General features: G+C 36.2%; 1 protein-coding gene across 1 annotated transcript in view; it reads right to left on the reverse strand.

Moving 5' to 3' along the window:
• LOC23687733 (G-protein coupled receptor daf-37) overlaps nucleotides 1-27962 on the reverse strand; it is a 511826-nt gene that overhangs the window by 29877 nt on the left and 453987 nt on the right. Inside the window, exons 5-7 of the mRNA XM_021842903.1 lie at nucleotides 23839-24007; nucleotides 14780-14906; nucleotides 11999-12193 (exon numbers count right to left, since the gene is read on the reverse strand). Coding sequence (XP_021698595.1) covers nucleotides 11999-12193; nucleotides 14780-14906; nucleotides 23839-24007 — 491 coding nt within the window. The remainder of the gene's footprint in view (nucleotides 1-11998; nucleotides 12194-14779; nucleotides 14907-23838; nucleotides 24008-27962) is intronic.

Here is a 27962-nt window from a genome sequence, read left to right on the forward strand (position 1 = left end):
TAGTTTTCACACAACTTTTTCCATAGTTATCAAAAATTGAGGTAATTTGTAGTTCGTCGCAGAAAAAAAATAGAAAAATCTGTTAATAAACAGCGGAGATATAGCTCTCTGAAGTTGACCATTTTGTATGGGAAAACGGCTTTGGTGCATTTTATATGTCCGATACTGTAGGTCTCTCAAGTGACTATAAGTCACCTGAAGAGATCAAAAATGGAATAAATGATTTATTTAGAATTTCCCCAGTCCAAGTAGTCATTATGAAAAAGAGAACCCAAACTGGCATTGTTCGGAAAAGGCTTTCTTAAGAATATTATTCAGTTCACTTTAACAAAAAAAAAAAGATCTAAATAATTTTAACGCTTTAGAGGTAGCAAGACTTATGTCCGTGTGACATGGGAAGATTTCCAGTAACCTGGAGGAAATATACCAGAACCCCACTCAGTGCCTTCGGTGCCAAAAGTGGGGTCATGGTACAAAAACTTGTCGCATGGATGGAATGGAAAAAAACCCTGCGGCCACAGGAAACTTCTACTCCGCCTCTTCGTCTACCGAAAATTCTAACGGAAAATTATCAAATGTATCCACTTCAAGTGATATGTCTGCCTCTGATTTGAATTTTCTAACTGAACAATTGAATCTAATGTTTGATGTGTCGGTGTAAAATTTACTAATCAAATTGTCATTGGATTACGTCTTTCTAATGGATCCAATAAATAATAATTTAAACATTTTAAATTGGAATGCTCGTGCCTTGAATGGTACAGAGGATTTTAATTTTCTTACAGCTAATAACGCGCATATAGCAGTTATTACTGAAACATATTTAAAACCTGGATCCAAACTTAAAAAAGATCCTAACTTTTTTATTAATTGTAATGATCGACTTGATGGGTCATGTGGGGGAGTTGCAATCATCATTCATAGGAGTATAAAACATCAACTGTTTTCGTAATTTGAAACTAAAGTCTTTGAAACTTTTGGTGTTTCTGTTGAAATACAGCTTGGTAAATATACTTTCATAGCTGCCAATTTACATTTTCAATGCACTGGGTAGCAAGTTAATTTGCTTTAAACAGACTTGCGGAAATTGACTCTCCAAAATGAGCCGTTTTTACGAAAATATGTTTAAGTCTCCATTTACCCAATTCAATCATTTGATATGGGTGTTTGTTGGAGACAAGGTCTGTGAAGAATCTCACGCCATCGTTGATGTTTTAGAAGCTTTCATCACACAGATAATGAACTCGATGACCACATGATAAAATTTGAAGGTATGCTTCCAATTCCTCTCTGGTAAGGTGAAAGTAACAGATAAAAATCATGTCCAAAGCGAAAAACTGAGTCTAAATAGATTAAACAATACAAGTAATGAATAATATTTATGTTTCATTCACATTTTCTATGTAAAAACTACCATAACACCTGGTATGACGATTTTCGCATTTTTTTAAGGGCCATACTGTATATGAAACGTATATTGACTCTAATCTTTACAAACAAAACTTGATATTGACAATGCTCTTGAAACTTTAACAAATTCAATTTTATAAACCAGTGTAGAACTAGCCCTCGTGTGTTAAAATACACTCAAATAAAGATTTAAAAAAAAAAAAAAAATTTATAAACCAGGGGCATTGGAAATCCTAAACGTGAAGTAAAATTTGAATCCGTGATTATAGACGATGATCTTAAACTCTCGATCCGTCTCAAGAACGTGAGGAGAAGGCAATTTCAACGCACTTACGATCCTGCTATGAAAATTATATGGCAGGATTTGCAGAAAGAAATCAAGAAACGTTTTTCTCAATTAGGAACAAAAATTTTGAAAATAAATTTTCTGAATTGGACTCTGGTTCTAAGCCCTTTTGGAAATTACCTAAAATTTTGAAAAAAAAAACCTCAAAAGCCAATACTTGCATTGAAAGAGGAAAACAAATTATTACTAACTAACTTTAAAAATGCTCAAAAACTTGCTATGCAGTTTGAAAGCGCACACTATTTTAATTCAGGACTTACTAGTCCAATAGATAATCAAGTTACTCAGGATTTTGAAAACATTCTCAAACAAGAGAAGGTTTTCGAAAATGCCTGGGAGACTGATTTGGAAGAAGGGAGAACTTATTAAAAAATTCACAAATATGAAAGCCCCAGGCGACGATGGAATTTTCTACATCCTTATCAAGAAACTTCCAGAAAGTAGCTTATCATTCTTAGTAAATATATTTAACAAATGTTTTCAGTTGGCATATTTTCCTGACAAATAAAAAATGCTAAGGTTGTACCAATGTTAAAACTAGACAAAAATCCTACAGAAGCTTCTAGCTATCGTCCAATCAGTTTGCTTTCTTCCACCAGTAAACTACATAAAAAGGTCATTTTGAACAGAATGATGGAATGACATTTTAAACAGAGTAATCAACGAAAATTCATTTTTTGCCAATGAACAGTTCGGATTCCACCTCTTACGTATAACAAATTTGATCCGTTCCAACAAATCTGAAGGCTATTCTACTGGTCTTGATCTTCTAGACATAGAAAAAGCATTCGTCAGTGTTTGGCATGAAGGCTTGATCGTAAAATTGAAAGAAAAACTTTAATTTTCCAACATACATTGTTAGAATAATTCAAAGTTATCTGTCAAATCGTACACTTCAAGTTAATAATAAGAACTCCATGTCCAACCAGTGCGCATCGTACCTTCGTGCTGTGCGTACACGAATTCTCTCTGCTCTTGGAAGTTTTCTTAAAAACTACCTAAAGCAATAAAACAGTACTTTTCAGTGCTACAAAAACAGTACTTTTCAGTGCTAAAATTAAAAACGGTACTTTTCAGTGCTACTAAAACAGTACTTTTCAGTACTATTTTTTCTACTATTGATCCCTTTACGATCCTTGTTTGGACCCGTGCCTTCGATTTTTCGTTGGACCCGTTGGCGAAAGCTAGCGGTGGTAATCCTACTTGGACACCGTCTTGGGAAAAAACCTTTCGAAGGTCACGTCTTCTTTCGTTTATTAATTAAACATGGTATCAACAACAAACAAAAGGAAGGGTGAATCTCTGAATTCACTACTTCCTTCCAAAAAAGTGGGTTTTAAAACTGTCACTACACGTGGCAAGAATGGAAGAAAGGACGCTTCCCCGGAATGCGAACTTTCTTCCAAGGGTGAAATGAATAATTGTATCGAAATGAGCAATCAGTTCGATGCTCTAGACAAATTTTCCGAACACCAAATCGAAGCAGCCTCTAGCCCAGGCTCTTTGATTCAAGTGAGGAAGCAAAGAGTGCCGCCTATCGTGGTCAGTTGTTCCGAATTTGGGGGATTTAGGCAGGAGATCTTGAACTCCATTAGGGGAATCAAGGTTTCCTTCCAAATCGCAAAGAAAGGAGACTGTCGCGTTTTGCCGGAAACTCTTAAAGATCGTGAGCTTCTTCTCAAACATCTTGAAGAGAAGAAGCACAAATTTTTTACTTATGACGACAAAACTGAACGTTTGTTCAAAGTTGTCTTGAAAGGTCTCTCAAGTGACTATAAATCACCTGAAGAGATCAAAAATGGAATAAATGATTTACTTGGATTTTCCCCAGTCCAAGTAATCATTACGAAAAAGAGAACCCAATCTGGCATTGTTCGGAAAGGGCTTTCTCAAGAATTTTATTTAGTTCACTTTAACAAAAAAGAACTAAATAATATTAAAGCTTTAGAAAAAGCAAAACTTTTGTTTGATGTCCGTGTGACATGGGAACATTTCCAGAAACCTGGAGGAAATTACCAGAACCCCACTCAGTGCCGTCGGTGCCAAAAGTGGGGTCATGGTACAAAAAATTGTCGCATGGATGCTAAATGCATGATTTGCGGAGGTTCTTCTCACGCCAAAGACGTCTGTCCAGTGAAGGAAGATACCATCAAATTCATATGCTGTAATTGCGGGGCTAACCATAAGTCAATTTTCGGAATTGTCCTTCACGCAAAAGGGTCATTGAGGCTCGAGCCAGGCTGATGAAAGATAATATCCGTTACGATAACGGTCGTTTCCGGAATTTGCCTGGTAGAGTATCGAACAATGCTCATTTTTCAGTAAACGATCGCTTGATCATGAATCATACCCATCAGGAACATCATAATCATGCTCATTCACAAACTAATTTTAATCCGTCGGGTAGCCGTTCGAATCTTTCAATTTCGAATGTATCTACCCACGGTAAATCTTTTGCCGATATCGTAGCAGGAAATTCGAACTCCTCCCCTGTTCGATCCATGGGTACACATTCTACTTGTTTCAAATCAAATGGAAAAAACCCTACCGCCACAGGTAACTCCGCTTCTTCGTCTACCGGAAATTCCAATGGGAAATCACATGACATGTCTGCCTCTGATTTTAATTTTCTAACTGAACAATTGAATCTAATGATTGATGCAATGTTCAAAGCCACCACTATGACTGAAGCAGTCCAAGTAGGTGTAAAATTTGCAAATCAAATTGTTATTGGATTACGTTTTTCTAATGGATCCAAATAATAATTTAAATATTTTAAATTGGAATGCTCGTTCTCTGAATGGTAAAGAGGACGAGCTGTTTAATTTTCTTACGGTTAATAACGTGCATATAGCAGTTATTACCGAAACGTATTTAAAACCTGGATCTAAACTCAAAAGAGATCCTAACTTTTTTGTTTATCGTAATGATCGACTTGATGGGGCATGTGGGGGAGTTGCAATCATCATTCATAGGCGTATAAAACATCAACTGTTTTCATCATTTGAAACTAAAGTTTTTGAAACTTTAGGTGTTTCTGTTGAAACACAGTTTGGTAAATATACTTTCATAGCTGCCTATTTGCCTTTTCAATGCTCTGGGCAGCAAGCATTGGCGTAGGAACAGGGGGGGCCAGGGGGGCCTAGCCCCCTCCAGAATCATCCAGGCCCCCCCAGAATTTTTGCTGATACTAAAAATAAAAATTAAAAAACATTTAATTTAACATGAAGCAACATCTTTCGAATCAATGTACATGACTCTTGTTATTGACAAAAATCTCTTCAGTAGTTACGTTATTTTATGTTGTTAAATTACAGTGAGAAAACCTCGCTTGTTTTACATAACATCAGCGTGACGGTTCTAACTTCGGTGAATTTCGAGACAACCAAAAGCTCAACCGTCCAGCTGTCCATCGATCGGTTACTGTTAGAACTAGCTACTGATTGTATACGATATGCACAATTTTCAACATCTCCGTTGCAAAAAACGCCATGGAATAAAAAAAAAGCGTCAATATCCTGGAAGTATAATTCCCAAAATTGTTTTTTTCTTTTCTAAAATTCAAATAGTCCTGCATAGAGCATAATGCGGCATATTCACTGCATTCTGATTCCTCATGTTTTTTGGAGGAATTAGAATCATCTAAAGAATTCCATATATCAACTTCAACTCGTATAATGTCAGAAAAAAATAATTGGAAAATTAGAATTTTGTCTAGAGAAATTTCTCAGAAAATATAAAGCGGGAATTTTTGTCCAAAAATAAGGCTAAACTTGCAAGCAATTTCGGATTTTTTTTTCAGATGAATGGCAGAAATTTAACCTGGAGTGAAAAAATGTAACAAAATCGATCTTAGTGTTTTATTCCAGTAATAAATTCTATCTTTGATTTTGATTCAATTTTTAAAGTATTTAATTTTGCATGACTCAATTTACTGCGTAAACTATATTTTTTCAAGAAAACCTATTATTTCGTAAATAATTTGATAAATTTCCAACAGATTTGGAGCAAATTTTTTCAAAAAACTTTTCGATATTCTTTAAAGAATTTTAATATGATGAAATTCGTCAAGGAATATTGAAAGGTGGTTTCAGAACATTTGCAAATCTCTTGGTCAAATAATATTGTGGAACTTGTTCATACTTTCGAAGCGAATTCCTCCTGGTGGACATCCATTCTTCTATGTTTACCATATGTTAGCAAATGGATTCCGGAAAATGGTCCAGGATCTACTTAAAAAAGTTACTTAGTTTTTCAAAGGTTCAGTTTTTCCGCAATTCCTCAAAGAAAAACATTGATTCTGTCATATCTAATGCTGTGATATTTCACTGAATTTCTTGTGTTATTTTTTTAAATAGTTTTCCCAATAGTTATATAACAAATTCTTCCGCTAAGTTCATCAAAAGTCGTAAACAATATTTCCAAAGCAATTCGCAAATTTCGTCAAGAAATCTTCTATATTTAGGATTATTCAACAATTGGAAAGAATATTGCCTTCGTAATTTCAGATGAAATTTGTCGAAAACACCAGGAAAATTTTTGCTTCAGCAAATCAGCATAGCGCTAAAGGAATCTGTAGAGAAACATACAGCAAATAAATGGGAAGGGGGGAAAATTTATTAAGCTATTCATAATGAAATTAGTATTGATCGTCCCTAAAACACTTTTTTTAGAAATGATTTTGCCAATCATTGGCAGAATTTTGAATATTTGTGCGATTAGAGGGCGAAATTTATAGAGGCTTCTGGCAGAATTCTAGGAAATCAGAAGTCAAAGAAGGGCAGATTTCAAGGATAACTTCTAAAGAAGATTCTGATGGACCTTTTTGAGAAATTTGTTTTATTTGTAAATTCATTAGATAGGTTTTAATTATCTTGTAATTACCTCTAGAGAAAAGATAATAAATTATCTTTTATTTTACCATTGCCCTACCTGCTTCAATATTTTATTATTTCTCCTACCTTCGCATGACGCTTTGAGGAACTTTGTTCAAAAATCTTTCAATGCTCCAAAAAGCATCTTTTTGAAGAATTTAAAAAAGGTAAATTATAGACATAGTAAAATAAATTGCAAAATTCTTATACGTATGGTTCCTGATTCCTGAAAGTCCATCAGGAATTCCTTAACAAACTTCAAATGCAATGCAAAAGTTTCCCCTAAGATTTAAATTCATCAAAATCTTACATTACGAATTTTTCCACAATACATCTTCGGCCATGTTCTTAAAAGATGCTGCCATATTTTTGCGTAAAACTTATACAGTACTACAAAGTAACCAACAGTATGTGTAGTTTATTTTCATAATTTGGAGTTATTTTCAGAACCTGAAAGAATAGTTGATGGAACTTCTGGAGAAATTTTTTGAGAAATTCAGGTATAATTTGCAAAATCTTTGTAAATACGGTGAAATTTTTTTTCAAAAGATTGCCAAATGATTTTCGCGGAAGAGTTTTTGAAAGAATGTATTCCGCTAGGAGCTTCATAGGAATGTTATTTTTTTTGGGTAAGCATTTTTGAAAATTTTTAAAAATATATATTTTTGAGAGAGTTTTGAGGGAAGGCGAAATGTTGCTCCTTGATTTATAAGGAATCTGAAAAATAATTATCACTAAAAAATACAGATAGATCTGCGAAGGACTTCTCTGAAAAATCATGAATAACATTTTTTCAATTGAGTTTTTTTTTAATTGCTCATGAACTTCTTGTTATTACGATCTTTACAGTAACACCTGGAAGAGTCAATCTTTTTTTTTCGGGAAGTCTGGATAATTTCTGCTGCGATTTTTTCAAACAATCATTTAGTAACTTCAGGAAGAACTTCAAAAGCAAAGTTGGTAAAACTGTTGGCGAACTCTCTGAAAAATTCGTGGAATGATTCCTTGCTTGGTGATCTTGAAGACATTTTTGATGAGACCCCTAGAATTTTTGTACTATTTTCTTGAAGAAATCCTCAGTAATTCCTGGAAATCCTAAATAAATTATCAATGAACACAGGAGGACACTTTGAACTTAACATTGGAATTTATATGTAAAAAATACATGTATGACTTATGATGCAAATTCAGAATTTCTAATGCATTCTCTGGCGGATTCCTTCATGATTTTTTTAAAGCAGTTCGATAGAGATTCTTCGAGAAATTGTCTGGTAAGATCAGAAAGTCTGAGAATGATTTTCCGTGGGAATCCCAGGACGAACTCAGTGATAATTGGTAAAGGAGTTATTGAAAAAAAAACACTGAAAATGGAGAAAAAATTCATGAGGAAATTCCTCAAGGAATCTATGTAAAGCACATTGTTGAATACCTGAAAAGTTCGTGGAAAAATCAAAATGGACATTCCTTGTGAGTTTTTGCTAGAATCCTTGTAGGATTTTGACTGGATTACAAAAAAAAAAATGAATGTTTTTCGTAGCGAAAATTGAAATTTACAAATATCCCTGATGTGCTGCGAAATGAGACAAAATAACAAATATATAACAAAATCAATAAAATCAATACAAGTCTGTTAAAACTGCGTTTTTTTTTTTTAAATCGTGAAATTTGGGATCGACATTACTTCTGTAAAGCAAGTATTTGCTAGGCCCCCCCTAGGCCCCCTCCAGAAAAAAATCCTAGCTACGCCAATGGCAGCAAGTTAATTTGCTCCAAACTGACTTGCGTAAATTGACTCGCAATAAGTCAAAATTTTTTGTCATTGGTGACTTTAATGCCAAACATCGGTCATGGAATAATTCTCAAAGTAATTCCAACGGCAGAATTTTATTTGATGAGTGCTCTTCAGGATATTTCTCAATTCAATACCCTGATAGCCCCACATGTTTTTCCTCTTCTAGAAATCCATCTACGATTGATTTGGTCTTAACCGACTCTAGTCATCTTTGTAGCCAACTGATTACTCATGCTGATTTTGATTCTGATCATGTCCCTGTTACATTTCAAATATCCCAAGAAGCGATTCTCAATCCTATCAGCTCCACTTTCAATTATTTACGAGCCGACTGGAATATATATAAAACGTATGTTGACTCCAATCTTGATGTTAACATTTCTTTAGAAACTAAACTTGATATTGACAATGCTCTTGAAACTTTAACAAATTCCATTGTTGAAGCCCGGAGCATAGCAATTCCAAAATGTGAAGTAAAATTTGAATCCGTGATTATAGACGATGATCTTAAACTCTTGATCCGTCTTAAAAACGTGAGGAGAAGGCAATTTCAACGCACTCGCGATCCTGCTATGAAAATTATATGGCAGGATTTGCAGAAAGAAATCAAGAAACGTTTTGCTCAATTAAGAAACAAAAATTTTGAAAATAAAATTTCTCAATTGAACCCTGGCTCTAAGCCCTTTTGGAAATTATCGAAAATCTTAAAAAAACCTCAGAAGCCAATACCGGCATTGAAAGAGGAAAACAAATTATTACTAACTAATTGCGAAAAAGCTCAAAAACTTGCTATGCAGTTTGAAAGTGCGCACAATTTTAATTTAGGACTTACTAGTCCAATTGAAAATGAAGTTACTCAGGAGTTCGAAAATATTCTCAATCAAGAGAACGTTTTCGAAAATGCCTGGGAGACTGATTTGGAAGAAGTGAGAACTATTATTAAAAAATTCAAAAACATGAAAGCTCCTGGCGATGATGGAATTTTCTATATCCTCATCAAGAAACTTCCAGAAAGTAGCTTATCATTTTTAGTTGATATATTTAACAAATGTTTTCAATTAGCATATTTTCCTGACAAATGGAAAAATGCTAAGGTTGTTCCAATTTTAAAACCAGACAAAAATCCTGCAGAAGCTTCTAGCTATCGTCCAATCAGTTTGCTTTCCTCCATCAGTAAACTTTTTGAAAAGGTTATTTTGAACAGAATGATGGCCCACATCAACGAAAATTCATTTTTTGCCAATGAACAGTTCGGATTCCGCCATGGACATTCGACCACTCATCAACTTTTACGTGTAACAAATTTGATCCGTTCCAACAAATCTGAAGGCTACTCTACTGGTCTTGCTCTTCTAGACATAGAAAAAGCATTCGACAGTGTTTGGCATGAAGGTTTGATTGTAAAATTGAAAAACTTTAATTTTCCAACATACATTGTTAGAATAATTCAAAGTTATCTGTCAAATCGTACACTTCAGGTTAATTATCAGAACTCCAGATCTGAAAGACTTCCTGTAAGAGCTGGTGTTCCTCAAGGCAGCATTTTGGGACCAATATTATACAATATTTTCACATCTGACTTACCTGAGTTACCTCAGGGATGTCAAAAATCTTTGTTTGCGGATGACACAGGCCTTTCCGCCAAAGGACGAAGCCTGCGTGTCATCTGTAGTCGATTGCAAAAAAGTTTGGATATTTTTTCTTCATACTTGCAAAAATGGAAGATTTCTCCTAATGCTTCCAAAACTCAACTAATAATATTCCCACATAAACCAAAAGCTCTTTATTTGAAACCTTCAAGTAGACATGTTGTCACGATGAGAGGGGTTCCAATAAATTGGTCAGATGAAGTTAAGTATCTAGGGCTCATGCTAGATAAGAATTTAACTTTCAAAAACCACATTGAGGGCATTCAAGCCAAATGTAATAAATATGTAAAATGTCTCTATCCCCTTATTAATAGAAAATCAAAACTTTGTCTTAAGAACAAGCTGTTGATATTCAAACAAATTTTCAGGCCAGCCATGTTGTATGCTGTACCAATATGGACTAGCTGTTGTAATACCAGGAAGAAAGCTCTGCAGAGAATTCAAAATAAAATTTTGAAAATGATTCTGAGGCTTCCTCCCTGGTATAGTACCAATGAGTTACATAGAATATCCAATGTTGAAACATTGGAACAAATGTCAAATAAAATAATTAATAATTTCAGGCAAAAATCGTTACAATCTTCTATTGCCACGATTAATGCGTTATATGTTTAGGTTAAGTTAGGTTAAGTATATTAAAAACATTTTTTTTTCTCTTATAAGCAGGTGAAATCAACTCACCTGTAAAAAAAAAACTGAACTGCTACGGCAAATGAAATGTAATATGTTGTTAACAAAATGTTAATTAAATCTTAAATTTGTTTTACCAAATTAGGATGATAGTGTTGTCAAATAACACAGAACACCTAGATATAAGAAATGAATGTAATGTTTAGAATGATACTAATAAAGAAATTAATAAAAAAAAATAATAAAAACTCCATGTCCAAAAGACTTCCTGTAAGAGCTGGTGTTCCTCAAGGCAGCATTTTGGGCCAATATTATATAATATATTCACATCTGACTTACCAGATTTACCTCAGGGATGTCAAAAATCTTTGTTTGCGGATGACAATGGCCTCTCCGCCGAAGGACGAAGCCTGCGTGCCTGCGTGTTCTCCTAATGCTTCCAAAACTCAACTAATAATATTCCCACATAAATCAAAAGCTCTTTATTTGAAACCTTCAAGTAGACATGTTATTACGATAAGAAGGGTTCCAATAAATTAGTCAGATGAAGTTAAGTATCTAGGGCTCAAGCTAGATGAAAATCAAACTCTCAAAAATCACATTGAAGGCATTCAAGCCAAATGTAACAAATATGTTTAATGTCTTTATCCCCTTAAAAAATCAAAACTTTGTCTTAAGAAAGTAGATGATTTTCAAACAAATTATCAGGCCGGCCATGTCTTATGCTGTGTGGACCAGCTTTTGTAATAGCAGGAAAAAGGCTATGCAGAGGATTAAAAATTTTTTTTTTTTAAAAAGATGCTGAAGTTTCCTCTCTGATATAGTACTAGTCAGTTACATAGAATAGCCAATGTTGAAATTTTGAAACAAATGTAAAATGAAATTATTAATAATTTTAGACAAAAATCGTTGTAATTTTCTATTGCCACGATTAATTTTATATATTTATGAAGGTTGAATTAGGTAAAGTAAATCGAAAACGCTATTTTACTCTTATACTCTAACGCTAAAATTGTAAGCTTTTGACCTCCTTCCTCTCCCTCGATAACACTTTTTGAACAAAAATAAATAATTTTTTTGTGAGCGTGTGTAAGGCTTAAGTGATTTTCATTTTGGAATGCACTATGGCCACAATTGACTAAATCCGGTGATCCACAGCTTCACGGCCTCTCTGAGAGTTTCCTTAGACCACCGGTTGGCAAACACTGCCCTATCCCAGCAACAGCAACGTTAAGGTATCAGATTTAACAAGTCAAGCATAGGTAGCTAGGTATGCGCCAGCTGTCAAGACACTCACCGATAGACCGAAGTGTTCTCGTCGGCGTCCAAGTGATACAGAAGCACGTGGGCATCGTGTTCGAAGACATGCGTCTGCCGTATCGTGAAGACGAAGTACGTTGGCATGCAAAGGATCGGCGCCAGGATGTAGCAGAACAGGATTGCATAGCTGTAATTAGATTGAGCGTAGACGGCCAATGAACCGTGCGGGTGTCTGTAACGAGAAGAAAAAAAAAAGAACGGAAATGCAGGAGTAATGGGGAAAATAGTTGAACACAATTAAGATGCGTTGAAGATGGACGATGTCCTGATAAGAAGAAAACACCCGCAGTCATCTAGCGAGGTGGATATCTTTTTATAGTATTTTATTCCGATGGAGGAGCACTCAGTTGGAAAGGGCGTTCTGGATTGATGTGGAATTAATTAAGCGAAATAAATAAGTTGATTTTTCTGAGAAAAAAAAAACTATGAAAAGTTGTATGGTCAATAAGGCTGATACAAATATTAAATTTCTTTTATGTCCGAGATCACTTGGAAGGTACGAGGGGGGGATAAAAATAAATAAGGAACAAAAAAATAAAAATGAAAAAAAAGTTATTTTTTCAAATTTTTATTTTTAACGATAGTTCTTAAACTTTTTTCAATCGTCTTCTGGATCATTATTTTACTTGTTTTTTACTTTAAAAAATGAAAAACTCTAACTGATGTCAAAAAATGATGAATCTGTTTTTTTTTCTCCCCTTCAAAATTTTCGGATTTTTGAAGGGGGGGGTGACATAAAAGAAAATTAATATTTGTATCAGCCTAATCTAATATGGTAAATAATATCTATTTTGTTAATATAATATCATATTATGTTTAATAAACAAAAAGGCTCAAATTCAAGTGGCGAAAACAGGATGACGAATTTGAACGAGCAACAATAACACCACGGTAGAAGCCTTTACTGTGTATTTCGCATGCTAATTAGTTTTCTTAGCCATGTCCCCCGGGAAGAGCCGCGTCCCGTGTGAACGAATTTGCGTTTCAAGTCATGGCAACTGTCAATTATCGTTGTGCCATAGGCGGATAATTAAACGCTGCTGGACTGGATTCGCCGTTATGGCCCATGTTTATGGTACGTTATTGTTCCGGGAAAGATATTTTGGATGATTATCCTGGTGGTGTTGTGACGCAGATGACACTTTCGGGGTATTATTTCGAGCAACGAATTAGGTGTAATGCATACAGTATTAGGATACATAGCACATCGGTACAAATGGAACCTGTTGCCTGAATATGGCTCAACAGTCATTTGAGATATGGGGCCGTCCATAAATGACGTAGCATTTTTTCACTGATTTTTTACACCCCCTCCCCCCTCGTAGCATTTCGTCACAAATGCTGATACTCCCCCTTGGAAAATACGTAGAATATCAAGCACCCCCCCCCCCTCCCCCTCTGTATTTTTTTTATTTGTTTTGCCTCAGCGATAGGTTTGAAACAAAATATTGGAATTCAGAAGTTCAATACAAAATTAAATATTAATTACTGACTAAAATGTACGGATAACCTAATCTAACAGTTTGATATACAGTAGCGCTCAAAAGTAATTTGGAAAACAGTTTCAAATAAACATATTTCCTGTTACATAATTGTACTGTCCAGTTTAATATAGGCTAAATTGTATTAAAGTTTATTATAGAAAATGTGAAAAAATATTGATTGGATTGATCAAGCTCGCTAAGGTACAATATATTTTTTAGTTTATTGAACAGACATTTCGTTATTAGAGGATTTTTTTAATTATTCTTGGTTAGGAAATAGATTTCAATGAAAATGAACAATAAAATATATTAATTCGAAATGAATGTTCGTCATTATTATCCAAATTCAAATCCATTTAGCAATTAGTGGCCAGATATAGAAAAGATTACACTTGAAATATTTGGAATGCTTAGAAAATTTTAGAGATTATTTTACAAATTATTTATCTCTATTAATATTTCAGCTGAACTTCATTATCGATCTTCATACTAAAAACCTACACAACCTATAATCAAACAGTTAAATAAAAAAAAATCAAATTACCGAGTTATCAATAAAATTGAATTATATAGCAATTTCGATAACACTCGAATCTGTTGTCCTTATTAATATTCAGGCTATTCCATCAAGAGCATTGATACATCAAAATAAATCGATAAGATGATTGAGTGAGATCTCCTGCTACATTTAATGCATAATACACGGTATAAATATCTTGTTTCATGTTCTATTTGCCAAAAAGAGCATATTATATTCTCTAATATTTACATAATTATTTAAGCCTTTGAAAAATATGTTTGATTGCATTTATCAAGAAAATCTAAAATTTCTTAGTTTTTTTTTTCAATCTTGTCATATGAATGTTTTAAAGCTGAATCATCATTTTATAACCCAAGTTTATAAGTCAAACAAAACTAAAGATTGATAAAAAAATAATTGTATGCCATTTTTTCTGCGCCTCTCTTTTTACCGACATGATTCAAAATGCTACGTCGACTAGCTAGGACCCCTCCCTCCCCCTCGTCACACATCGTCACAAATTCATGAAGACCCCCTCCCCCCTAAAAAGCTACGTCATTTATGGACGACCCCTTTCTGGATTTTTGTTTTAAACTTAACCCCTCAGCGTGACTTTTCGTGATCATTAGGCCAACCCTATGTCTGGCCAGACTGGCACAAGAGAAACGAACCACAGAACACTGAAACCGACGCAACCGATAGTCAAATCATTAAAATCATAAATATGATGAAATTAATCTCGTAACATACTTACTTGATAGCAATGTATCTCCACACGGCCAGCATCACAGTGAGCAGTATCGAAATGGTGTGCAGAATCTGGGTGAAGTGCATGTGAAACATAAGGTACACTGCCCATGAGTATGGATAGTCTTGTCGATCTGAAAAGGGGAGAGACAAAGCCTTGTTAAAATGTATACCACCGGTTGCTTCATTGTTCTACTAATTAGATTAAAACAACCCCGAGCCAGTCGTTCGACAAAATCTGATAGCCTGCTTAATTGACAGGACAATCCTATTGAACCGTTCCTAAATGCCATAATTGCTGTTGTCATTAGCAGCCTTTCTAAAACCTTCAACGAGCCAATCATTGTGACCCTAACCGATTTCGAAATTGAAAAACCGTTTTAGAATCCCATTGGCGATAAATTCTGCAACTGACAAAAAGAGCTTTTCGAATTTACCTATCGCAATCTGTTAGTGCGCGTACACCCTCTTAGTGATGGGAAATATCGACAAAAAGGTGGAACGGGAAAATTGGAATCTAATGCAAATCAGACTGGCGTCCGCCACCCCATCCACTTGTTGTTATGGCGGTTATTATGTTGGGCATTCCTATTCGGGAGCATTAGTTTCCTAGTAGAACTACCGACGGACATGATTCAATCAGTACATATATTGAAGAAATTTTCTGTCTGCAAAAGCATAATGTAGGGCGGGATGCATGCAAGAGTGAACTTTCTTCTTAAATGCTGCATTATGGATGAAATGCAATCTATTTTATAATTACGTCAATCGAGCGTCAATTGAATTATCAAATGCAAATTTATAGAAACAAACACTCAGGTTGTTGTTCATCTATTCTGCATTTGTCGACATAAAGAGAAGTAACAAATTGTTATACAGTAATCACCAATATAAGCTTTTATTTGGTTGTTACCACGCAATTTAGCAAAAACCATGTGTGAAAACACGAAGTCCTTTCTTAAAATATCTGTATTTCAAGGTTACACAATGTTTATTGAGATACATAAGATACATAGCATAAAAATTCTATTTTTGAATAAGTTTTGGTTTCAAATAAGAGGTAATGTATCCAAATAATGTTTTCTCCGAATGGCGGTTTTGAACCAGAAAACTGCTATTTCAGTTTTGACATTTGCTCCATTTTACTTGGCCATTAAGAAAAAAAAACAATAATGGATACCCGACCAGTTAATTACAACGACATTGTATCAAGAAGCTCTTTGAGTTGATGGATCAAATTATAACATAGTTAAAACAAAATCAGTCATAATAACATAGGCTGTTTCAAATTTGTTTCAATGGTTCAAACATAATTATAACCCAATATTTTATAAAAGATCTGAGATAAATTGCTCATACACTCCCATGTAAAAGTTTGGATTCACCCCCTTAAAAACATACAAAAGTGTTTTGTCCAAATCTCAGTGATTACACGTCCAATTGAAATATAGTGTTTCAATTGGACGTGTATTCTTAAGGTAATGAGTTATTCTTACGTAGGTAAGTACTTTTCACTGCTACAAAAACAGTATTTTTCAGTGTAAAAATTCAAATTGGTACTTATCAGTGCTACTAGAACAGTACTTTTCTGTTCTTTTTTTTTCTACTATTGATCCATTTACGATCCTTGTCACTTGAAACTAAAATTTTTGAAACTTTAGGTGTTTCTGTTGAAACACAGATTGGAAAATATACTCTCGTAGCTGCCTATTTGCCCTTTCAATGCTCTGGGCAGCAAGTTAATTTTCTTCAAACTAACTTGCGAAAATTGACTCGCAATAAGTCAATTTTTTTGTCATTGGTGACTTTAATGCCAAACATCGGTCATGGAATAATTCTCAAAGTAATTCCAACGGCAGAATTTTATTTGATTTGTGCTCTTCAGGATATTTCTCAATTAAATACCCTGATAGCCCTACATGTTTTTCCTCTTCTAGAAACCCATTTACGATTGATTTGGTCTTAACCGACTCTAGTCATCTTTATAGCCAACTGATTACTCATGCTGATTTTGATTCTGATCATGTCCCTGTTACATTTCAAATATCCCATGAAGCAATTCTCAATCCTATTAGCTCCTTTTTTAATCATTTTCGAGCCGACTGGAATATACATGAAACATATATTGACTCCAATCTTGATGTTAACAATTCTTTACAAACTAAACTTGATATTGACAATGCTCTTGAAACTTTAACAAATTCCATTGTTGAAGCCAGGAGCATTGATGATGGTCAAACTGCGCCCAAAACTCTCCGTCGTTAACAACGTACGGTTCCGACGACCGCCCCGGTATGACCTAGAGTGGCTTAAGCAACCGGATGTCGCAGCTACATACGCGCAGCAACTCGAGGCTGCATTACCGGAAGAGGGTGAGCTGGATGAAACCCCTCTTGAGGACTGCTGGAGAACAGTGAAAGCAGCCATCAACGATGCAGCTGAGAGCAACGCCGGGTACGTGGGACGGAGTCGACGGAACGATTGGTTCGACGAGGAATGTAGGCAGATTTTGGAGGAGAAGAACTCAGCGTGGGCGGTCATGCTGCAGCGTAGGACCCGGCAGAACATGGAGCGTTATAGACGGAAACGGCAACAGCAGACCCACCTCTTTCGGGAGAAAAAACGCCGCCTGGAGGAGACGGAGTGCGAGGAGATGGAACAGCTGTGCCGGTCTGAAGAAACACGCAAGTTCTATCAGAAGCTCAGCGGCTTCGTGCCGCGAGCCGAAATGTGCAGGGATAAGGATGGGAGCATTTTGACCGACGAGCGTGGGGTGATCGAAAGGTGGAAGCAGCACTTCGACGAACATCTGAATGGCGCTGAGAGCACAGGCAATGAAGGTCTGGACAACGGAGGAAATGCCTTCGTCGGTACTGCGGAGGATGGAAACCAACCAGCTCCCACTTTGAGTGAGGTTAAGGATGCCATTCACCAGCTCATGAACAAAAAAGCTGCTGGTAAGGATGGTATCGGAGCTGAACTCATCAAGATGGGCCCGGAGAGGCTGGCCACTTGTCTGCACCGGCTGATAGGCACAATCTGGGAAACAGAACAGCTACCGGAGGAGTGGAAAGAAGGGGTAATATGTCCCATCTACAAGAGAGGTGACAAGTTAGATTGTTAGAACTTTCGAGCGATCACCATTCTAAACGCGGCCTACAAAGTAATATCCCAGATCATCTTCCGTCGTCTATCACCTATCGTAAGCGAGTTCGTTGGAAGTTATCAAGCCGGCTTCGTTGACGGTCGATCGACAACGGACCAGATCTTTACTGTACGGCAAATCCTCCAAAAATGTCGTGAATACCAGGTTCCAACGCATCACCTTTTCATCAATTTCAAGGCGGCATACGACAGTATCGACCGCGTAGAGCTATAGAAAATCATGGAAGAGAACAGCTTTCCCGGGAAGCTCACGAGACCGATAAGAGCGACGATGGAAGGTGTGCAAAATTGTGTGAAGGTTTCAGGCGAACATTCCAGTTCGTTTGGATCACGCCGGGGACTACGACAAGGAGATGGACTTTCGTGCCTGTTGTTCAATATTGTGCTAGAAGGTGTTATGCGGAGAGCCGGGCTCAACAGCCGGGGTACGATTTTTACCAGATCCGGACAATTTGTTTGCTTCGCGGATGATATGGACATTGTCGGTCGAATATTTGAAAAGGTGGCAGACCTGTACACCCGCCAGAAACGCGAGGCAGCGAAAGTTGAACTGGTGGTGAATGCGTCCAAGACAAAGTACATGCTAGCTAGTGGGGTGAGCGCGACAGGGCTCGCATAGGTAGCAGTGTTACGATAGCCGGGGATACGTTCGAGGTTCGAGCTCGCCCAACTCTACGGCGAACCCAGAAGGTTGCCAAAGCTGGAAGGATACGATGGGCAGGGCATGTTGCAAGAATGCTGGACAGCAACCCTGCAAAGGTGGTGTTCGCTTCGGATCCGGTTGGTACAAGAAGGCGTGGAGCACAGCGAGCTAGTTGGGCGGATCAAGTGTGTATCGATTTGGCGAGCGTGGGGCATAGGGTTCCTAGAACCGAGCCCTATTGACGAGTACCGGTTCTACGGTACTGTCACTCATAGTACCGGTAGTACCGGTAAATGCCGGTATTGGGAGATTTTTTTGCAATAAATGTAAAGCATACAGCATGGACAAAAAAATTGCAACTTATTCAAATTCGTTAATAAACGCAAGTTTGCTGAAGGCTATTCTTCAATTTAATGAATTATCACACTAACCAAATATGGCCTTAAATTAGTAATTAGTAAACCGTTCTGACTTTAAAGCTAATGAAATACTTAAAATATGTGTAGAAATTCTAGTTTTGTCTGACGTGGTCCATTCATTCAAATCTGCCCTTTCACCATCCACAGTTGATCATTTCCTAGAAAAGTCGAAAAAGTTGCAGATGTATTGCGTAAATGTGGTGCAAAAAATCGTTCAAAATGAATAATTTATTGACCATTCCATTCATAAAGTAGGATTAAAAAATGCAAAGCGTGTTCAAGTTCAATGTTTTCGGTACCGTAAAACGGGGAAACTTTGATAGTTTTTTGGAAGAAAACTTCAATATATATGCATGCTGTTTCAAAGAATTACATTTTATATTTTTAAAACAAGTACTGACATTCTAGTTATCGATTGCACTTGATAGATTGCCAAAAGATTTATTCTGTATGGATATATTATTTTTCATATAATCGAAAGTCGGTTTTCTGTTTTGGGGTAACTTTGATAATCGAACAAAATTTATTGAATTACGGAACATTTATAGGGCGTTACATACCTCTAGGCGTTTAACGCTATATGGAAATTTCTGACTTAGATTACAAAAATGGTCCCAGTTTGAAAAAATGGATTTCGCTAAGAGATTTGAGACCGAATTTATGTTCTACTATAACAAGGCTGTTATGGATAAGTGACGAATTCATTATGACTTCATCAAATAGTGATCGTAGAACACATAGTTTGTAAACGGTGCAAAAACGCTGAAATCTTGTAAATTTTTAAAATTTGCATATAAATCCTCAAATGCACTTGATTCCAACGAAAATAGCTTTGATATGAAGTGTCATACTAATACTCTTTACTATTGCATTCGCTTTTCTTAACTGGTTGACAGAAATTTCGTTTTTTTTTCGTTTAATATGTTGTGGGTCTCGCACTATCAAAGTTACCCGCATTATCAAAGTTACCCCGTTTTACGGTACCAAAAAATGGTAGGTAGTACCGGTACTTTAGGTACCGGTACTCACGGTACCAAAACCCTAGTGGGGCAGAACCGAGGATGGAGAGATGCGGCCACGAATCGAGTATTGTGGCGTGAAATTGTTGATTCAGTGTTATCTGTTTAGATGATAACTAAATAAATGAAAGTGAAGCCAGGAGCATTGCAATTCCAAAATGTGAAGTAAAATTTGAATCCGTTATTATAGACGATGATCTTAAACTCTTGATCCGTCTTAAAAACGTGAGGAGAAGGCAATTTCAACGCACTCGCGATCCTGCTATGAAAATTATATGGCAGGATTTGCAGAAAGAAATCAAGAAACGTTTTGCACAATAAAGAAACAAAAATTTTGAAAATAAAATTTCTCAATTGGACCCTGGCTCTAAGCCCTTTTGGAAATAATTTAAAATTTTGAAAAAACCTCAGGAGCCTATACCGGCATTGAAAGAGGATAACAAATTATTACTAACTAATTGCGAAAAAGCTCAAAAACTTGCTATGCAGTTTGAAAGTGCACACAATTTTAATTTAGGACCTACTAGTCCAATTGAAAATCAAGTTACTCAGGACTTCGTAAATATTCTCAATCAAGAGAATGGTTTCGAAAATGCCTGTAAGACTGATTTGGAAGACGTGAGAACTATTATTAAAAAATTAAAAAATATGAAAGCTCCTGGCGATGATAGAATTTTCTACATCCTCATCAAGAAACTTTCAGAAAGTAGCTTATCATTTTTAGTTGATATATTGACCAATGTTTTCAATTAGCATATTTTCCTAACAAATGGAAAAATGCTAAGGTTGTACCAATTTTAAAACCAGACAAAAATCCTGCAGAAGCTTCTAGCTATCGTCCAATCAGTTTGCTTTGTTCCATCAGTAAACTTTTTGAAAAGGTTATTTTGAACAGAATGCTGGCCCACATCAACGAAAATTCATTTTTTTGCCAATGAACAGTTTGGATTCCGCCAGGACATTCGACACGCTCATCAACTTTTACGTGTAACAAATTTGATCCGTTCCAACAAATCTGAAGGCTATTCTACTGGTCTTGCTCTTCTAGACATAGAAAAGGCATTCGACATAAAAAAAGCATTCGAGCTGGTGTTTCTCAAGGCAGCATTTTGGGACCAATATTATACAATATTTTCACATCTGACTTACCTCAGGGATGTCAAAAATCCTTGTTTGCGGATGACACAGGCCCTTCTGCCAAAGGACGAAGTCTGCTTGTCATCTGTAGTCGATTGCAACAAAGTTTGGATATTTTTTCTTCATACTTGCAAAAATGGAAGATTTCTCCTAATGCTTCCAAAACTCAACTAATAATATTCCCACATAAACCAAAAGCTCTTTATTTGAAACCTTCAAGTAGACATGTTGTCACGATGAGAGAGGTTCCAATAAATTGGTCAGTTGAAGTTAAGTATCTAGGGCTCATGCTAGATAAGAATTTAACTTTCAGGGCATTCAAGTCAAAGGTAACAAATATGTATAATGTCTCTATCCCCTTATTAATAGAAAATCAAAACTTTGTCTTAAGAACAAGCTTTTGATATTCAAACAAATTTTCAGGCCAGTCAATAGCCTGTACCAATATGGACTAGCTGTTGTAATACCAGGAAGAAAGCTCTGCAGAGAATTCAAAAAAAAAAAATGAAAATTATTCTGATGCTTCCTCCCTGGTATCAATGAGTTACATAGAATATCCAATGTTGAAACATTGGAACAAATGTCAAATAAAATAATTAATAATTTCAGGCAAAAACCGTTACAATCTTCTATTGTCACGATTAATGCGTTATATGTTTAGGTTAAGTAAATTCAAAGCGTTTTTTTTTTCTTTATAAGCAGGTGAAATCAACTCACATGTAAAAAATCTGAACAGCTACGGCAAATGAAATGTAATATGTTGTTAACAAAATGTTAATAAAATATGAAATTTGTTTTACCAAATTAGGATGATAGTGTTGTCTAATAACATAGAACACCTAGATATAAGAAATGAATGTAATTTTTGGAATGATACTAATAAAGAAATTAAAAAAAAGAGTGGTTGTATAGACCATTTTAGTTAAAATAAAACTTCAGAGACTTGCATTAAAAATAGACCAATTTTCCAAAACGAGATCTGCTACCAGCGCACTGCTGTAAGTTCTGTTAAGATACCGTGGAAATATTTATTTCAAAATTCTGCGAAGAATCCATAAAAAAGAATAAAAATGGCCAGATTCATAGCATTTGTATGTTCTAATAAGGATAAAAGGAGCAAAATTACAAGACGCTGAGTTTTGCAGTTTGTTCTATTTTTTGTCAAATCTGTCTAAGTGAATTGGTTCGAGAAAAAAGATATAAATTTTGATTAAATAACAAATCACTAATAAAGTTGATCAAACCAATAATGTTGAACCTTTCTCAGTCTTATGCCAATGACCGATATGAAAACAGTCTATCTCATTTTGCTTTAAAGAATACGATTGAAAATTTTTCTGGACATCCTTGGACATGAAGATTTTGCCATCGATTCTCCCATGGTATTGAATGTGGACGCGCCTCTGTGTTGAATATCCTATACAGAACCAAAGTAAGTAGATCTGGAGAGGTACTGTTGACTGAGATTTTGCATGGACTGCAACTTCTAAAATTATCACGAACTAGGATACTCGACTGAAATGATTTTAACTGTGATTTTATGGCTTTCTCAGTCTAGATAATTTTTCAGCATAAATCATGTTATGCAAGGATTATACTATAATAAACACATTATACATTGCTATTCTTCATCCTATTGATACAGGTACATGTAGTAGAAAACATATAACTCATGAAACGAATGTACTTTTTATTTATTTATTGTCGTCAATCATGTTTGTAGACCGTTGCAGAGAATTTCTTATGCGCTAATTTCACTAATACATTCAATTACCTAAGTTTCCTTCTTAACATAATATCCCGAAGTATTGTTTTAACTTCGCTTTGGACTAAGTTTAGTCAATTAAATCGTTAGAAGGGGCAAAGCCTCTTGAACTGTAATTTTAGTATGCAGTCGGTCGTACTAGTGTATGTATCTTCGAGCTTTTGTTGCCTTTAAAGCAAAGAATAACCATTTTGAATATTTCAAGACGCAGCAATTATTATTATTATTTATTATAGAGGTTTTAACTGGTGTCATTCGCCTCTGGACGCAGCAATTGATTAAAAGCTTAAGTCATCGCTATGAGAAGAAGAAGGAAACGCTAAGGGGGAACTATATTTTGACACACATTGCATTGATATGTTTCGTCTTCGTGAAAATCAAATTTTTATTCAAAGATAAGAACTTTTAAGCTCTTCAATACAAAGGGTAAACTCGATATTCAACGACAAACACAAAATTTCGTAAAGTTGGCAGAAATATCCTTCAAGAATTCCTCATTTTAACATTCTGACTATCTGCATTTGATCTATTATTTTTATATTTTTTTTCTGACTAGTATACGATATGATAGTCAAATATTGAATCTTTCATAAAAAATAAAACCATAGCTTTGTTTCACATGTTTCTTTTGTCTAAACTAATATTATTCTCCGTTGGATCTCGAAAAATGAACTTGATAGCTAGATGGGTCGTGCAACCGGAAATTTAAGAAACCTATGACCTACAGACACATGTGCGACATTAACAACACTCTGCACATTTCAACTTCATTAACTCAATCGTGAAATGACCAAGGAGATTCGAATTTTGGTAGACACACGCGTTTTTTCCCCCTTTCGAGACCGGGATTAACGGTTTGGCGCTTAATCGGCCGGACAATACAGTTCAAGTGCAACAATTTGCTTCCAATCCACTTACCTGGCAGTATCGAGTACATGTAGAAGGCAAACGGGATGTACTCCATCATTACGAGCATATCGGTCACGGAGAGCCACTTCAGGATGCGGTTGATGGGGATTTTGCTCATCTCTTTGCGGGTCAGGACGATGACATTCAAAATGTTGGCTATTGTCCCGAAAACGCATATCTGAAACGGACGGAAGAGAAACGAAACTCGTGGTTGGTCGTGGGAAAAGCAATCAACCTGCAAAACCCTATCGATAGATAGGTCCGCGCGAATATGAGCATCGCGTTCTGTGGTGTGGGTAAGTAATTGGCGGGCAGATGGGAGTGAGTTTCACGAACGGGATTCGATACGTGCCTAGTGAGCATTTCCCGTAATCCACCACCGGTTTGTTTTCAAAAGGCAGATAGTTCAATGCATCTTTAAACACACGGTATGTAACATATTGTTATGCATCTAAAACGAACAAAGTAACTAAGTCCTGAAAAATCAGTGAGCCCTTTTCATGTTAGTTTTGCAATTTGTTGAATAGAATACGGTTTCCGGCTAAATTCCTTAAATTTTGATTGAGTTCACATGCAGGAATGGTAGCGACAAAGTGCCTTTCAAATAGTAACTTTAGAAAAGTCTTTTGCATATAATTTGGAATAACATAAAATGGAATCATTTGAAAACAGTTTTAGAAGGGAGGTTGGGATCATTCTTAATTAATTTCCTCAAAATCGGTACTTACGTCGATTTGGAAAAGTAATCGAGAGTTGGGATCAAATGATATAGTACTAACTTCTGTTTCCATATTCTGTGTTCAATTCAAAACAAAAGAATGCTTACATAAATAAAAATCACCTTTAATTTATTTTGCGTACATGCCAACAATATCCATAGTCACAAAAACCTTTTGCCATTTTTGAAAACTTGTGTATGACACATGGCGGATTTACCATTTGGCTAAATATTTATGCCATTGTGCCTCCAATTGCACCCGTCATATGCGGTATGGCAAATACTCGGGTAAATTGGTTCTGTGTGCTTTCGTGCATTGCCAATGATTAAGGTCATGTCACCGATGATTTGAGTTGTAGCTATTGGTTGCGTGCGCTGCGTTTTACTGATACTCATTTCGGCAAACACCAATTGATCAATGATTTGGTTATTTGTGATAAAAACACAATTTCTAATTATAGCAGAATTATTGCCACTCAGTGTTATATGATGCATGAATATTCGACGATATGGATACCTGGAAAGCTCCTTTTTCGAACTAATGCGGGAGTCATTAATTCAAACAGGTTGTGATACGAGGAATTTTATTTTGCAAAAAAGGTTTGCCTTTCATGTGAATTGAATTACATGAACAATCCTTTCCTATACTAAAAAACCTACGATATTCCGATGATTTTATGTGAGGTGACATACAGCTTGTTCCGGAAATTAGCATTCTTCTCTGGTTATCTAATGATACGCTAGGGCCAATTGACTGGAACATATAACTTGTTTTTTTTTATTTTTCATTGCACCTCGAATATGACCTGTACTAGTTTATCGTTCAAATCAAATCAAAATGAATTAGGGTAAGTGTACCAGTTATGGACATAGTGGTTCCCCATTTAGCCATACGTGATTACATCAATGTCTTCAAATTTTGAAAATTTGTGTGTGTTGTAGTTAGATTTAAGGTATAACTTGATGTTAAAGCATTCAAAAAGATTTAAAATGTGAAAATTATCAAAATTCCACATATGACCAAATAGGGAACCACTATGGCAATAACTGGTAGACTTTCCCTATTTATTTTATGTTTTTGGTAAGGTTTTTGATTCTACATTAATTAACTTTATAAAACCTCGACAATTTACTCGGTTCATGGCCGCTTCTCTCCATCCTCGACAGCGACCCATGCTCTCCAGGTCCTGGGGTACCTGGTCAATCCATCTAGCACACCATCTTTGCAGGGTTGTTGTTCGGCATTCTTGCAACATGCCCTGCCCATCGTATCTTCTCAGCTTTTTAGCCACCTTCTGGATACTGGGTTCGCCGTAAAGCTGAGCGAGCTTCATGCTTCGCCGCCACACACCGTTTTTCTGCACACCACCGAAGATCGTCCTAAGCACCCAACGTTCGAAAACTCCAAGTGCTTGCAGGTCCTTCTCGAGCATCGTACATGTTTCATGCCCGTACATGACTACTGGTCTTATGAGGGTTTTGCACATGGTGTGGGGTGAATCATTCTTAACCGCAGTTTCTTCTGGAGCCCATAGTAAGCACGACTTCCACAGATGATGCGCCTTCGTATTTCACGACTAAATGTACTTTCTTTTCAAACCGCATTCACCATCAGTCGGACTCTTGTTGCTTCGCGTTTCAGGCGGGTGAACAAATCTGCCGCCGTTTCAAAATTTCTTCCAATAATATCCATGTCGTCCGTGAAGCAAATAAATTGATCTCGTGAAAATCGTGCCTCGACCGTTAAGTCCGGCTCTCCGTATGACACCTTCAAGCGTAGCAGGCACGAAAGTCCATTACATTGTCGTAGTCCCCGACGGGACTCAAACTGGAGTCTTCACGCAGTTTTGCACACCCTTCAACGTTGCTTTAATGAATCCTGTGAGCTGGACAGCGGGAAAGCTGTTCTCGTCCATGATCTTCTATAGCTCTACAGGGTTAATACTATCGTATGAAATCGATGAACAGATGGTACTCACAACGGCATTTCTGGAAGATTTGCCCCACGTTGTCGAGCGACCGTCGATGAAACCTGCTTGATAACTTCCCATGAACTGATTGCACGATAGCTTTCACACTCCAGTTCGTCGTCCTTTTTGTAGATGGGACATATAACGCGTTGCTTCCGCTCCTCCGATAGCTGTTTCGTTTCCCACTTTCTGACTATCAGCCGATGCAAACAAACGGCTAACCTCTCCGAGCCATCTTGATGAGCTCGACTCCGATATCATCCTTGCCAGTGGCCTTGTTGTTTCTTGAGCTGTTAAATGGCATCCTTAACTTCCCTCATCGTGACAGCTGGTTGATTTCCACTATCCGATGTGCTGACGTAGCAATCACCTTCACTGACCTGACCTTATGTGGCTGTGTTCTCTGCGCCATTCAGGTGTTCGTCGTAGTGCTACTTTCTCCTTTCCATCACCTCACATCCGTCCATCAAGATGCTCTCATCCTTAATCCTGCACATTTCAGCTCGCGAAACGAAGCCTTTGCGGGATGCGTTGAGCTTCTTAAAGAACTTCCGCGTTTCTTGATAACGGCACCATTTCTTTGCACTCCACCTACTTGATTCTAAAATTTTGAAATTTTCTTCAGTAGAAACGTTTTTCTTAAATGGGAAAACCTCGCTTGTCGTCTGATGCTTTCTTCAAAGAAATGTGGGGAGTCGGATCCTCTCCTTGGCACTTTTGATTCACTTCGGCAAAAAGTATGTTGAAAGCCACTGAGTTTATATTTGACAAGAATGTGCGCGGTATTAAAGTATTTTTTATTACATAATTTATGAAAATTCGACTGACTCACATGGTTATAAAGTGAATCATGAGAATGTCCAAGTAATTTTGATTGAAATATAAGAAGCTTAGTGCTAATAACTACTTTAACAGCATAACTCAGAAGAACAGCCTATTGAGCCTATCATCTTTATGCTAAATGTCCATTCGGCCAAACATACCTACAATTTAGCCTTCTGATGGAAAATTTCAATTTCATTCAAGTCAACCATTTATTCTCCATTGGTCGACGTTCGACGGACGCGTTTTAGGCAGTATTTCAACCATATTCGATCTTCTTTTTTAATTTTCCATTTTAAATTTTGATTTATGACCAAATATTACATTTTCCGTCATTTTGATCTAGTTGCAAAAAATATTGACATTATTTGGTAGAAGCGTTAATCCTTATTTTCCCACAATTTTGTTCGAAAATTTAGCAGTCAAAATGTCATTTCGAAAAAAAAAACAACAACATAATCTGTTGCAAATAAGCCAAATTTTTCCAAATCACTATAATTTTTTTTGGATTGAAGATCAATAGCTAGTGAATTGGTTTTCAATAGTTGAATTTTACTAATTCGATTCAGCCAGGGTTCGTCAAAAATCGTTGGATCGCCTGAGCTATCATGGGCAAGAGAGAG

This window comes from Aedes aegypti, chromosome 2 (genome assembly GCF_002204515.2).
Source record: "Aedes aegypti strain LVP_AGWG chromosome 2, AaegL5.0 Primary Assembly, whole genome shotgun sequence".
NCBI lineage: Eukaryota > Metazoa > Arthropoda > Insecta > Diptera > Culicidae > Aedes > Aedes aegypti.